The sequence below is a fragment of the Lates calcarifer genome, linkage group LG11, assembly GCF_001640805.2.
Source record: "Lates calcarifer isolate ASB-BC8 linkage group LG11, TLL_Latcal_v3, whole genome shotgun sequence".
Lineage (NCBI taxonomy): Eukaryota > Metazoa > Chordata > Actinopteri > Centropomidae > Lates > Lates calcarifer.
The window spans coordinates 2,396,732-2,411,749 of NC_066843.1; the positions used below are offsets into that span (position 1 = coordinate 2,396,732).

At 44.1% G+C, this 15,018-nt stretch overlaps 1 protein-coding gene across 2 annotated transcripts; it reads right to left on the minus strand.

Moving 5' to 3' along the window:
* Nucleotides 1-9,308: 9,308 nt before the first annotated feature.
* si:ch211-76l23.4 (uncharacterized) lies at nucleotides 9,309-14,752 on the minus strand. 2 transcript variants are annotated; one of them, XM_051073703.1, is made up of 4 exons: nucleotides 14,615-14,752; nucleotides 11,870-12,001; nucleotides 11,257-11,386; nucleotides 9,309-10,115 (listed from the first exon to the last, which is right to left on the minus strand). In XM_051073703.1, the coding sequence occupies exons 2-4, from the start codon at nucleotides 11,985-11,987 to the stop codon at nucleotides 9,875-9,877; spliced, it is 489 nt and encodes a 162-aa protein (XP_050929660.1). In that variant the 5' UTR covers nucleotides 11,988-12,001; nucleotides 14,615-14,752; the 3' UTR covers nucleotides 9,309-9,874. The 2 variants fall into 2 exon arrangements, with proteins under 2 accessions (XP_050929660.1, XP_050929659.1); XM_051073702.1 differs by having other exon boundaries at nucleotides 14,594-14,740.
* Between the last annotated feature and the right edge of the window lie 266 nt (nucleotides 14,753-15,018).

Here is a 15,018-nt window from a genome sequence, read left to right on the forward strand (position 1 = left end):
TCCGAGACGAACGCCTCAGCGTGTCCACCCTGAGGACTGAAACCAGAGATATCCTGGTCACAGTCCTGAGGTTTGTCGGCTCAGTGTGTTTCAGCCGATCATCACTGAGCCATGAAGCTGAGAAATCCTTCCACATTAATGAAACACCTCCCAGTGTCTGAAGAGGACGGACACACGCATCTCCAGGACCTCACGGGGACAATAAGAAACGGAGGTGATTTCTAGTTGAGCGGAGTTCCTGCAGTCTCTCTCTCTCTCTCACACACACACACACACACACACACACACACAGACTTACAGAGAGCCACTTGCAGCAGGAAGCATCTGGTCTCAGCGATGACACAGGTGGTGGAGTGTGACATCGACCACCTGGCACTCTTTAAGTATCCTTTTATAGATGAAATGAATTACATTATATTTGTGTGTGTGTGTGTGTGTGTGTGTGTGTGTGTGTGTGTGTGTGATATGTCATCAAAGCTCTCATCCTGTGGAGGCTCGTTATTAACACACCTGTTGGGTTTTCTCTGTAGGATCACACCTGTCCGTCATGGACGACGGTGACCAAAGCTTCTGGGGTGAAAGTGAGTGTGTGAGAGTGTGTGTGGTGTTTTTTTGTGGGATACAAAAGATTCAGAAACAACAAAGAATGTGGACGTCGTCCTGATCCACTTAATCAGCTTCAGTTTTATTTTTATTGTGAAGGAGCCACAGCGGCTCAGCTGCAGCGCTCATCCTCTGAGGGTCGTTTCAGGGCTGGAGCCAATCAAAACACAAATGGCTGCCTCTGACTGTGACATTTGTGATAATAAATTCGACCGTACTGCCCAACCAAATGGCTATGGTGCGTTCAGGGACCGACCTGGAAAAATAAACAAGATGAAATCAAACTGAACATCTTTATCGAAGTTTAATTTCAAAGAAAGTCTGAGGTTATCGTCAAAAATAAGATTTTAAAATTCAGTTTCCTGTGAGGGAGAAATGCTCCTGGATCCATTCAGCTTTGACTCCTTCACTGCTCCATCAGTGCATTTAAAAAAGCTGCCATGTGACATTTTCCCAGTGAGGAGAGAGAGCTGCAGCGTTAATGTGAAATAATACCGGGTATTTGCATAATGTGGGACTTGTGCCCTGACTGTTACTCTATATGACTCATCCCCAGTGTTTTCCAAACCATATGTGTCAGCGTCAGTGTGTCAGCGTGCTGTGGCGCTCCGGGGACGCCCGGTGCTGCTGCTCGTCCATAAATGGATTGTTGTTTGGAGAGCTGGAGGGTCCAGATGGAGCCCAGGACGGAGCAGAGGAGTTGTGGTTCAGATTATGAGTGACGTGTACCAAAGACCAACACCTGCACACAAATAACACACAAATGAGCTGATCGTGCTGTACTCGACCAGCAGGAAACCGACAGGATGTTTTCAAGACGTTTGTGGTTTTTAAGGCTCAAATCCTAACGAACTGGACTGAGGTCTGTTGTGTCGGCTGCTCTGAACACACACTCAGTGGTGATGGCTGATTGTGTGACAGGACGTTTGTGTAACACGTTTACAAAAATGTACACACTGAGACATCCAGACAGGCCTGTGGATGGGCTGGGGTCCCACCGCCTGTGGGGTCCACATGGCCTTCAGACGACGGCCAGCACACACACACACACACACACACACACACACAGCTCACCATCACTGCCAACCTCCACCGTCTGCTCTGTCTTCATGACTGGCATATGAATTAAAGACGTACGTGTGTGTGTGTGTGTGTGTGCGTGCATACAAATGTTTGTGTGTTACTGTGCTGACCTTTTCTGTGTGTATCAGTTCGGAGGCAGCAGGTGCTCTGTTTATGTGGAGTCATACAGTACAGTTAGCATGGATAACAGGCGTCTGCTCCAGCACAGGTGTGTGTGTGTGTGTGTGTACATGCATTGGCAGTGTCGTTGTGTAGACACAGTGTCCAATAGTAGATGAGTGTCTCTGACCAAATAACTCTGTGTTAGACGACAGGATGTGGGTTCAGAGAAAAGCTCCCGGTGCAGCTGGTAGTGTGGTGTTGTGTCTGTGTATGACAGATATATCCAGACATATTTCTATAGACAGCTGTCAGAGATTTCCCAGGAAAGCCCAGGTCATGATCTGAGACACAGTCTGAGAGTCATGTAGTGTGCAGACTCCAGATTACAGGACAGTAAACTGTGCAGTGTGTAAAAGTCATAAGGTGCAGCGTCTGGTTCATGCATCAGTCACAGTCCTACAGTCTCATCACATCAGATCCCAGATCAGCCTGGATGTTGGAGCCTGTGCATGTTTCCATCCTCCAGATCAGCAGCAACAGTTTTGACTTTCTCCATTTCAACCCAGAGGCCAGATTTCACACTGAGCTAATTAATAAATGAAGAGAAGTATCAGGACGAGCAGCTCCTCCAGGAGGGAAAACTCTGGTCTGATTTAAAATACAAGGATGTTTCTCCAGATGGGATTTAAAGGACAGGAACCGAGTTTAACAACATCCGAGTGATAGAGAAGACTGATCTGAATGTGTAAGCTTTGTTTCAGGGGAGAAGAAAGAGTTCAGCCTAACACAGCCTCAGAGAACTAATCAGACAAACAGCCTAAATGGAGAGATGTAACAATGAAGCTGTTTTATTCATATTTCTGCTTCTGCTTGACTGACAGGTGGAGTTTTATTGATCACAGACTGGGATTTATGTTGTTCCCAGTTCAGCCAATTTAACACTCGAAGGACTCAGCCGCTCCACTTTGGTCTGATTGGACCCGGATAAGAGAAGGTCCCTGCAGAGCTGCTGCAAACAAAACTAACAGGAGGATCAGAAAACAGAGACCCCCCACCCCCCACCACCAGAGACAGAACTGTGACCTCCTCTCACAAAACCTCAGATCTCTAATCTGACTTTTTACTGAAACTGGACCCAGATAGACCAGTCAGTGTGTTCTATATAGTTATATGAGCAGTTACAGCAGCAGGTTTTGATTGGACACTAATTAATCTCTGCCGTTAACTGAACTAATTACACATGATTTCATGTTGTTTGCATTGAATCAACAGAAGTACACGATCAGCGCTGCCCAGCTTCTCACTTCCTGGTCAGATTTATATTTTTGAGATGCAGAGTGGAGTTTCCATCCGCAGCAGCTACAGCATTATTTACTCTCTCCTCTGTATCCCAGCAGGAATATGTGCTGCATATCCAGACCGCCTTAAATCAAAGACGGTGAATCCCTGGCAGGTCAATTACTGTCTGACCTTGTGAGTTCAAAGTTAAACACAGAGTGAATCAGATCACAAGTGTGAGCCGACAGCTGACGCTTCACGCTCACTGTCACCAAGGAAATTTATTAAGATTGAAAAAGAATCCTGCACCTCGCATCATTAAAATACAGCTACGTGACGTATGCAGAGGTGAAAGAAACCTCTTACTTCATCACAGAGTCACAGTGCTGCTTTCAAAAGTAAAGGTGAATATGTTTTACCACTGAAATGTACTGAAGCTTCAGAAGTTACTGAGGTACAGGGATGTACTCAGCTGTGTTTAGGCACAGAAACTGTTTGGTTAGAGTTAGGACAAACAATGACACGCAGAGTCTTACTTTAAGACCATGTCATAATGTTCGTTAAGAAGGAAAGGTTAGAAAACAGAATTTTCTCAATTAAAGCTGAGTTTGAGGAGTTTCAGTGGTTTATCCTCAGCTCCATCACAGATGCTCTCCAGCAGGCAGGTAAAGGTGGATGAGGTTATTATGGAGCAGTCACGGCACAATGGTTTCTATCAGGACCACAGTTAAGGCATTATTAGACAGAGATGAGTGTGTGTGTGTGTGTGTGTGTGTGTGTGTGAGGGGGACAGAGATGAGAGAATCAAATTGACAAGGGAAATTTTCCGCTTCAGGTGTCACCTACTTGTTTATCAAAGTGTCTGTAATCAAACTGCCTCCACAGGAAAATGGAGCTGCCATCGTCTGCGCCTCCTGATCACGCTCGCCGGCCTGCCTCTCTCTGAGGAGTCTCCAGGTCCAGCACATTTCTGTCCTCCAGGTTTCCTGCGACAGGTACGTCGTCCCTGTTGAAAGACAGCCTGTGACCCGCTGTCGCCGGGGCCCCTGTAAATGTCAGCGGAGCCGTCAAGGGCCAATCATCCCGATGGGAAACACATGACGTACCTTTTGGATTTTAACATTTCCAGGTGTCTGCTATTGAAAAGAGCTTCCTCTGTCGCCTGACACTTCTCTGAGTGTCCTGTGACAGGCGGCGTCTCACGCTGTGTTTCAGCTTTTAAACAGGAGGTCGGATAAAACACAAAAATAACCGAGTCAATAAAGCAGGTTCATTGGTCAGTGTGGACATGATTAACATCATCGAGCTCGACGCTGAACCTCAGATTCCTCCTGAGGATTTTCTGTTACTGCATCATCCTGTGTCTCTGTGATTCACCTCATCTCACCTGACGGCGAGCCAACTCGTTTACCAGTTCAACACCAAAGTTCGCAATTAGCTGGTCTGATCTGCCGCAACACCTTCTGCTGTTTGTGACTCTCATCCAAGCGTCTGCAGAGCCTCCAAACAAATTAACAAGACACTCCCCAAATCCAGCTGTTTCCTGCTTTGTTTCCAAACAAAATCCCTCTGTCTGTGTGTGTGCTGAACTGCAGAGAGCCAACACACACACACACATGCAGAGAGTTGGCTGAGGAGCCCGGGGCATCTGGGACTTGGATTAGAAGCCATGACAGGGAGATGGAGGAGGGATTACTCTGCCTGCCTCGTTTCAGCTTCCCTGCCTCAGTTTGTTTGCACGAGTGAGACAGAGGAAGATTCAGAGACACCATGTGTGTGTGTGTGTGTGTGTGTGTGTGTGTGTGTGTGTGTGTGTGTGTGTGTGTGTGTGTGTGTGTTGGCCTGAATGTCTGCTCCATTATTGGAAAATAACAAAAGAGAAAAAGCCAAACTGAAGCAAAGAAACCGCACAAATTCAAAGTGTTTCAAAGCAGATGATCTGTCAGTGAAACAGCAGCAGCTCTGTCCAGATCCACTGACTGCAGATCAGCAGCGACACCAGCAACAACAGGAGGGACGTGTTTGTGATGGTGTTTATAAAGGAAGCTCTGATGGTTACTGCGCAGACAGAAACACTGAAGCTGCAACTTTAACATGACTCTCATATTATTCCTCTGCTTCATTAGGTTTAATAAAGCCTGTTATTCTAAACGTTTCACTGTTTAGCCAAGCAGCAGAAAGCCTCCTTCTCTTATTGAAAACATGAATGTTAATATTTGAAATTCGTCAACATTTAATTACTTCCAGGACGGTGGATGAATACTGCGCCGGGCCTGTTCTGTCTGCGGGGCCTGAGCAGCTGAGGATGTGTGAAGAGCCGTTACCTTTTAATAAAGCGCCCTCAGTGTCAGAGCGCTCATTATTCAGCAGAATGGCTTTAAGACAGCTGACAGACGCCAAAACAAACGGAACAGGAGCTCTGAGCATCCCTGTTTCCTGATGACAGTGAAGGCAGCGGGCCTGGAGGTCACTGCACCTTGTCTTCACACATAAAGGTCGACTGATCCAATACCGACAGCCAGTAAAGTAAATCAACAATTAAAGACAATAAACTACATCACCTACCATCAAACACATATCAGAGGTGACGTAAGTTCATCCTGATGGATTCACTTTAACAGGCACAGCTCAAGTTTCTTCAAGCTGTGTTTTTAGAGCAAAAGTGAAAATGAATCAATTCTTTTTTTCCTCCTGATACTGAGGTTACTCATCGATTATTTTATATTTTCAATGTGCATATTTTATCGCTGCTTTTGGTGAGCATCAGTATGCATGGTGGTGCAGGGAAACACTTTGAAAATGCCTTCAGAAGCTTGTCTACATCCCAGACCGAGCAGATCCAGACAATAAAGAGAGCTGTAGCTCTGCACCTGATGAATAATGAAACCAGAGCAGGATATTGATGTCTGAGCAGAGCTCTGCTGTGGAGCCTTCACTGACTTCATGAAGTCATGGTAGATTTGGAGTTGGTTGAGGAGCAGGATGTGGTGAATATTTATACATTAATGCTCATATACAAAAGCAAGCCAATAATGTTTTACACGAAAAGGAAAACATCACTGACTTTAAAGTTCTTGCAGGGTTTGCCCTCCTGTTCTGTACCTCGACTGTTCTCCAGGAACCCACTGTAGCAGCCATAGTACTGTAGCTTTCTTTGCTAAAACGAGCACCTAGCATTAGCCCAGCTTCACTTCACTTGCCAAGGACAAACCAGACAACTTAAAGAAGTAATACACAGTAGAAATACTGATGAATAGAAGAGGAGTTCAGCAGAGTTTGGATCTGAAGCTGAAGGCACCAGAGAATCTGTGGATCAATCGATCATCAATAACTGAAGACAGATGCTAGCAGATTAGAAGAAGAGGTGTACACCAAGTGAAGGAGACAAACCTCTGTTATTGTCGTATAAAATCTTTACACACAAACAATCTGGTTCAGTGTAAACCTTCAGGCAGAGAAGTATGAGAGGATAGTGGAGAGATGGATGGACAGTCTGAGCATTTCATCCTGTGAGAGTGAATCCTGCCTCACACACTGACTGAGACTCACACACTGACTGAGACTCACACACTGACTGAGACTCACAGTAATGACAGCAGGGAGCTGGAGGTCCGGGGGAAGAGAAAGACTGGATGTAAATATGGATCTCAATGGAACTAACCTGATTAGAAAAGGTTGGAGAATAGCAGGCTGGAGTTATCTGCTTTATGAAGCACACTCTGCTCGGAGCAGGGACGTCAGCACAGAGAGGTTGTGGTGGCGGCTGCTCTGCAAACAGCTCAGAAAGTGTTTTCCAACTCACGCAGATTAAGATCTGAAAATGAAGGGGGGGCAGCTCGTCACATCCTCCCCCCGGGAGCGCTGCAGATTTACTCTCTGATTTAAATTTAGTCAAAAAACACTTCCTGAAACCGTCCGACTCTCTCCATCAGTCTGAAGCCAGCTCTCCCTGAATGAACCAGGAGGAAGGATGGACTCAGACCCAGAGAAGACACCGTGAGGAGACAGAAACAGAGCACACGAACAGGTGGTGGTTGAGTATATTAGAAAAATGTCTCTGAGTTAACTATAACACCCCCCTGCACACGGAGGACTACGTCTGCAGCTGACAGATCGACCTCCAGTGCAATGTTCCCCTGCAAGAGTTTATGAAAGTTCACTCTCATCTCTCACCTGTTTTTTTCTGTCATACCATCAAGCTCCATCTAATAGAAATCTGTTTACTTTACCTGCTGAGCGTCTGGTTTCAGATCCAGGAAATGTAAACAGCTCCACGAGGGAAAAATGATGCAATCATCCAGTTTGAAGCTGTCAGCTGAGAGCAGGTGAGACTGAGCGCTGTGTTTTACCAGCAGCAGTACAATTACCAGAAATCCCTGCACCTGAAGATGCATGAAGACACCAACAGGCAGATCTCTGAGAGCTTTAAGCTTCAGTCCAACATTAGTTTTCAGTGTTTAAGAGTAGTTGATCACAGGTCAGAGAAACAAACCTGGGGTTTCAGAGCTTTCCTCCCTGAATCAGGGAGTTTTTGTTTGTGGCCGTGAACTCCAGAGCGTACAGTAAATCATCTGACGAATACGACACGACAGCAGGTGGTGGAAAGAAAAACTCAAACCCAGGACTCACTTTCATGCCCTAACTCACGGTCACACACAGTTATTGGTTCGCCTCACTTGACCAGTTCATGAGTGGATTCACTGTCCTCTTCACACCTCTGCATCACGGCGGCAGATCAATAACAAATTTCATGCTTTGTGGTGTGAGTGACTCTCTGCTCTGGTGATGATGTGGCTGAAGAACCACTCTGAAACTTTCAGATCTGCTGTCTAAGATCTGCTCTGATTAAACTCATTTTCACTCCACACAAACAAAAACAGCTCGTCCTTTTTGTCTTCTCGTTCTCCGTGATGCTGTTAACACATGCTGACCTCTGACCCTTCATTTGGAAGTCAGCCATATGTCACTGTATGTCACGACTCTCTACCAATCAGCGGCGGTTATTGATCTCACGGCCCATCACTCAAGGCCTCCTGATCCCAGGTCAGAGGAAGGTGTCACCTCCATCTGAAGAGCTGCCTCCTCTTCATTCAGCTGCAGCTGCTGCTTTCACCTTAAATGAACCTCTGGAACAGACAGTGAGCGACGCTCTTAACATCTAATGATCAGTCATCCATCAGGCGAACAGACACTTTTTTAAACTGACGTGTTGGGAAACACTTGTTAGCTGGAGTCAGTCATAAATACGTCCTGCAGCTGGAGGAGGATTTTCTACAACCTGGCAACACAAAGGTCGTTTTTATTAATGGCTTAAAACTGAAGTACTAGATTAATTAACAATTAACGAAGCCATTGATTAGAGCTCATAAAACCTTTATTAATGATGCCTTATCAGAGAGAAGCAGCAGAGGAAGTTTGTTTATACTGTTCAGGAAGATAATGTTCTGTGTTCAGTCATTAAAACCAAACTGACGTTTACTGAAATATAATGTAATATAATCTGAAGTGGAGTAGAAGATGTGAAAAGGGAAATTCTCAGTTGGTCCTCAGTCATTTTAACTCTGGTCTTTTCTCAGCTCTTCGTGTTGTTTCTGATGATTAGAACTGATCAGATTAGATCCTGTCTTTCCTGTAATATCCCTGCGGTGCCTCGTAGCAGGTGTGAGCGTCCACCACAGACCTGTCACTTCCTCAGACGGTTCCTCTCTGTCCCACATCGTGTCCTGTACTGAGTCAGAATTGAGAGCAACCACAGATTACACACAGTGTGTCACAGTATATGGGATTACTGATGTTTCTCAGTGGCTCCTGATGTAATACAAATTGGGTCACAGCTCAGAGACCCAGATACACTGAGTTTGCTTTGAGTTTTGATTTGAAGCCTCAAACCCACAGATCTGAAGCTTTATCAGTTTTTAGGCCACAGTATCCAAAAATCATTTACTTATTCTATCAAAATCCCATCAGGATAAAAAAGCCCCTGAAACAGGTTTAAGACCTTCACTGGACACTAAGCTGCTCTTTATCATCAGAGATAGATACTGCTGACTGGATGAGACCAGAGCATCAATAAGACTGAAACTTTAAATGATAAAAACAGTACAGAGTTTTTCTGTGAAGAAGCTTTTTGCACTAACACTCGTATATTGTATGTGTTTTGTTTAACCACACCATCTTCATCTTCAGTTCTCTTCTGATCAGAGTAAACTTCTTTTTGAGGAAACAATATCTGAAACAGTGAATGAATGCAAAAAGCGTTTATTTGGAGCGTATATAAAAGGCAGCAGTAAACCTTGAACCCAAACCAACAGTGAGCATGCAGAGGAAACAGCTCAGACCTGACTGAGACATTCAGCCGAACTCACCACAGCAACAGAAGGAAACGAGAAACGATTTAAAATCACTGACACATGACAAAACCATTCTAAATGTACGTTTACAGTCATGTTCAGTCACGTGGCGTCTCACCTGTCTGTCTGTCTACCAAGAACACATCTCACCAATCTGTGTCCAAAACTGTCAAATGAGGTGCATGCTGTTTAGTAAACAGGTGAAGGAGATCTGAGTCGATATCTGCAGACGAATGTTGATGACTGATCAAATTTCATGGCTAATTTGGAGTTTTCCCTCCATCACAGTTCACTAATTCCTGTGTATGGTTTCATGAATAATAAGCACTGAGAAAAAGCTCTGAAAGGTCCAACATGTACATCTCATATAACATGATAATAATGATCAAAGAGGATCAGTGTCAGAGACACAGAGCCTGAGAGGAAGAGAACAGGAGAAGAGGCTCGTCATTGGCTGGTTAGTTGGAGGTGGCGGTGGCCTTCTTCTTCATCACCCTCCTGATGGGCTGTCTGGGGACACCAGCTGGAGCCGGCGGCGGCCGGCCGGCGTTGGCGTTGGCGTTGTTGGCGCGGGCGGCTTTGACCTCGTCAATGAAAGTTTCGATGGCGGCGAACTTCTCGGTCAGGTCGCCCAGGTGAGCTTTGAGGGCGTTGAACTCTTTGTAGAGGTCGTCTAAAGCCTCAGACAGCGGCTGGATCCTGGACAGGGAGAACATGTGGTGAGGTTTGGATCATGAGGCGACTCGTCTGAGTTTTAATCTCATTCCTCCATGTTAGTTAGTGTAGGTGAACTTCTGTTATCTCTGTCTTTAGTTGAGTACTAATACAGCCATCTTTCCTTTACCCACCGTGCTAACAGTTCTGATTTACTCTGACTTCTCTGTGACTAATCAGCAGGACCGTAGCTGCTCACAGATGTAATTTTGGTTTTGGATATTTTCTGTCTCTCTGCTGTTTAAAGGATCAGTTTCAGTGTAGTTTGGCAGAGATGATCCCAAAAGAAAAGAATGTTTAGTGTGTGTGGTCTGAGAGCTAATACAGACCTTTAATATAGTACAAACATCAGAGGATCATGTCTGACTTTCAGTAAACACCATAAATAACTCTGGTCATTATACTACTGCTCATCAATACACATTAAGACAAGATATAAAATCATGTTTTTAATTATGACTCAAAATTCAATTCTGTGAAATTTGCAGACTAGTTTGAAGTGGAGACAAAGAAGAAGAAAAAAGTGAAGAGCAGAAGAAGAATTATGGCTGAAGAGTAGAAAAGAAAATAACTTTAAACCCATTTACTGTTTATTTAACTACTCGACTGTAATGATGTCTGGACCTCTAAACTGTGGTGAGGAGCAGGAAACACCAGGTTTCCTTGTGGAAAAACTGGAGCTGGTTTCGTTCACGCTGCACGGCAGCACTTTCTGTTTTGACTCGTAAACTGCAGTTTGAGCTGCAGGTTCTCATGACGACAGAACGGACCCAACAAAGTCCGGACTTTATTTTCAGCCTGAAGCATAAACCAAATTCCTGTGGTGACTCTCTACTCCCAGACTGTTTAATTTCATTCATGTGGAATATTTGGCTCATTCAAAACACACAGGAGAACAAACACACAGTCTGTCATATGTGATGAAAGTTATGGAGATCTTTTAGATGATTTACACTGATATAAACTGCTGCTAAACTCTGTCTGTCTTCTTTACCACACGTCTTCTCCTCACTCCCAGCACAGCACCATGGGGATTTGACTCTTATAAACAACTAGATACCTAACTGTGAACCTGAGCTGAAAGACTTGTCTGTCTCTCTTGTCCCCTCTCTCCCCCCGTACACACCTGGCGTAGTCGGGCAGCAGAGACTGGTGGTCGTTCTGCAGGAGTCCTCTCATCTGGTTCAGGATGTCGAACCTCCAGTTGTCCAGAACCTGAGTCAGGTTAGCCACGCCGCGCGTGCTCACCCTCTCAGCTGAGACAGAAAGAGCACGTTCACAGTTACTGCACCAAAAGTCATTCAGTTCACCAAAGTAAAGATGGAGCTTCAGAGGTCCAGGTAGGTTTAGTTTTTAAGCTTTGGACAGAGCCAGGCTAGCTGTTTCCCCCTGCTTCCAGTGTTTATGCTAAGCTAAGCTAACTGGCTGCTGGCTGTAGCTTCATATTTCTTGCGCAGAAATAAGAATGGAATCGATTTACAGATCTTTATTAAAATGTCGCACTAATGTTCAGATTGATAAAATAATAGATTGAGTTTTGGTAACTCTGTCAATCCAGTCAAGATTAGAGAGTGTATTTTATCGCTGTTGGGATAAAAACATTAACACATTACAGACAGGTTTGCTCTGAAACAGCGAGGTTGCAGCGTGAACTTTCACCTCTCGCTTTGACATCATCATGATGAGCCCTGAACTTGACCTTTGACCCAGAATAAACAGAGAGTAATCTGGGTGCTCACAGCCATCCCTGTAGTTCCACTCCTCGGTGGTCGTCGTCGATGGACGCCGCCTCTGGGCCAGCACCGTAACCGTGGCGACGGCCAATAACAGCAGCAGCACGCTCAGTTTGGAGGCCATGATCAGACCAGCACCTGAGAGGGAGGACGTCAGAGACATTAAACTTTTATTGTGGTGATTTCTTCTGGTGCACTCAGAAATCAGAGTCTCACAGTGTATATTACCCATGATCCCCAGCGTCTGGAGCAGGAAGTGCTGTGGCTGTAACAAACAAACCAAACTCTGTTTCTAATGATATTTCTGTCAGTTTCCTGGCTGGATATCAGAGATGAAGTTTTAGTCTTTTTAACTGAGCTACAGTTTAGTTTAATGGTGACTGAGGCCAAAGCAGGCGCTGAAACTCTGAGACAGAGCTAATCTCTCTGTTTGCTTATTTGAACTTTATTACCACATTAATATCATGCATCTAAGGTCCTTTTCTAGGTCCAGTCCTCATGAAGTCTAAGAGATTGCCTTCAGCTGATATCTGCTCTTCCATGATATGATATGAGTTCTGTCTGCCAGTCTTTATTTTAGTCTAAAAACATTGTTGTGTGCAGCCTGGCTGAGCCTGCTGTGTGGATTACACTACTCCTCAGCACTGTGTAAAACCTTGTATGGCTTTGCTTCCGCTGTGGCTATCAATCCTAATCAAGCAGAGAAAAAGGAAATCTAACTTTTCTGAGAACAAACTTCTAAGTCTTCCAGGCGTGTCAGAGGGTGGAACAGAGAAAGAAGCCCCGGAGGCTAAACTCTCAGCTCCTGCAGTCAGCTCACATTAAGGAATGAGTCCAAGCTCCAGTCAGAGAGTTGATACGCAAAACTGAACCGACAGAGCGACTTGGAAAACTGGGAGGAGAGCTGCAGAGACATGCAGGGTACAAACTACCTCAGCAACTTCATGTTTGTTCCACTGATACACACACACAGACACACAAAATACCACACATACCTACAATAATACACAGAGGCTGTGGTAGACTATACTGGACGTGTGTGTTTAAATGAATTTCACATATTTGACAGATGGAACTGGGACAAAAACTAGGACTCAACAAGTATATGGAAACTTTGTCAACCACTTTGTCAGTGTTGTAGCAACATGTCTCTGCTGTCCATCCATGCTGTTTTCTACACAGTCGTATTTGTGCACAAATAAAATCATTATTTCCATGTTCCTGTGTTGCACTCATCTGGTTTTCAAAGCTTCACTGAACAGAGCTTTTGTGGTGAAACTGTTGGATCTAAGCAACATGTGGATCATTTAACAACAACAACATCTTTAGGAGTTTCCCCACTCACAGACAAAAAATCAAATGATGATGTGTGATGAGAAAACTCTTCACTTCCTCGTAGCTCTAAAGAACATTAAATGTCTTGGCCCACAACTTTATTATTTTGGTTCTCTCTATCCGATTTAATTTGTGTAATTTCCTGCCGCAGCAGGCAGCTGTTTTCAGCAGAAGATCTCTAATAAACCCACTGACCACTAACGAAACAGCAGATTTAGCAGCTGAGGAGCCAGACATTTCCCTCAGGAGGTGGTGGAGACCAAACACAGAGCTAAAAGAGAGGGAATATGAAGCAAACACCGTGTTACTCTAAACTCCAAACATGTTCACCATAACAACTTGTTAAGGTGATAATAAGATATTGTTGTGTTTACATCTTGCTGCGCTGTTCTCAAGGCTCCAAAACATCTATTAATGAATTTTATTAACCAACCAACTGCAGGTTTAAAGCCATAAATGAGGATGTGTGTGGCTGCAGCCTCATGGAAACTTAAACCACATAAACCACTAAAATAGTGATAATGATCATATTCTAAATATGTGAATAGACAGGTTATATAATTAAAACTTTGTTTTCCCTCATCATCAGATTGTTGATTTTAGCCTCCTGCTGTTATTAATCAGAACATATGCTGAAGGTTTTTTATGTACAAGATAGAGAGGAAAGTTTTGGTTGGAATAATTTCTTAATTCAAAAATTAACCATCTCCCAAAAACCTGTTCTCTTCAATTAAACATACATAAACACACACTGTTCCTGCAGGTATACACTCACACACAACTTCTCACAAAAACATACACGTAAGCAACCATAATGAGATTCCTGTATGTATTTCTGCCTCTCTCTCTGCTGCAGGTTTTCTCTACTGGCACAGCAATTTTTTAAGCAACCAAAATCTCATCAACTTTAACCACACTCAATCTGGCAACCATGAAATAAGTTTGGCCCGGTGATGAAAGAAAGCACATGGAAGAATTTACAGAATTTCCCAGAGTCATTCAATATTTAAACGGCAGATGCCTTATTCAAATTCATGCTCAACATTAATAAAGAGCCCCATTCAGTTTCATCTCAAGCATTGCACTTATAGTGCTCATGCTTCTATTCAGCATGAGTACAGTCACAGTCACACTTTCTTTCAAAGCAGCAACAAGTCCAGAGAAAAATATATATTATACTGCAGTTAGTTTGTTTTGTTACAATCAGAAATGAAGCAATTTGAAAAACAAGATCAAGAAAATCAAGATGAGAAATGAAGAAGCAGAATTTACTCCTGATATCACAGCTAAGCAGACACCTCCCCTGAGATTTCTGGATTATTTGAGGCTAATAAACATTTAAATCATTCATTACTGATGACCAGTATTTAATACAACCCTGCTCTCTGCACATACCTGTGTAAAAATAGTGTGTACCTGATGTTTAGCAGCTCCTCTACTGTAAAGCTTCCCAACAGTCCCAACAGAAGAGAGTGACAGGCATGAAAAAGACTGCAGAGAGAGAGAGAGGGAGAAAACACACACACACACCCCTGCTGCACACAAGCATGCATGCACATGCATATACACAAAAAACCTCACACTCTCACTTTCAGACATACACATTGAGACACACACACACACACACACAAACACACACATATCATCTACTATTTCCCCCCATCATTATGGAGGCCCAGTGGTCAGCACAGTGTGGTTTAGGTTTGAGGCGAAGCTCCAGCACCTTGGTTGGTTTCATCTGTTTTGACCACTGTGTGTGTGTGTGTGTGTGTGTTTGTGTGAGTGTGTGAGTGTGAGTATGTGTGTGTGTTCTTCTCTGT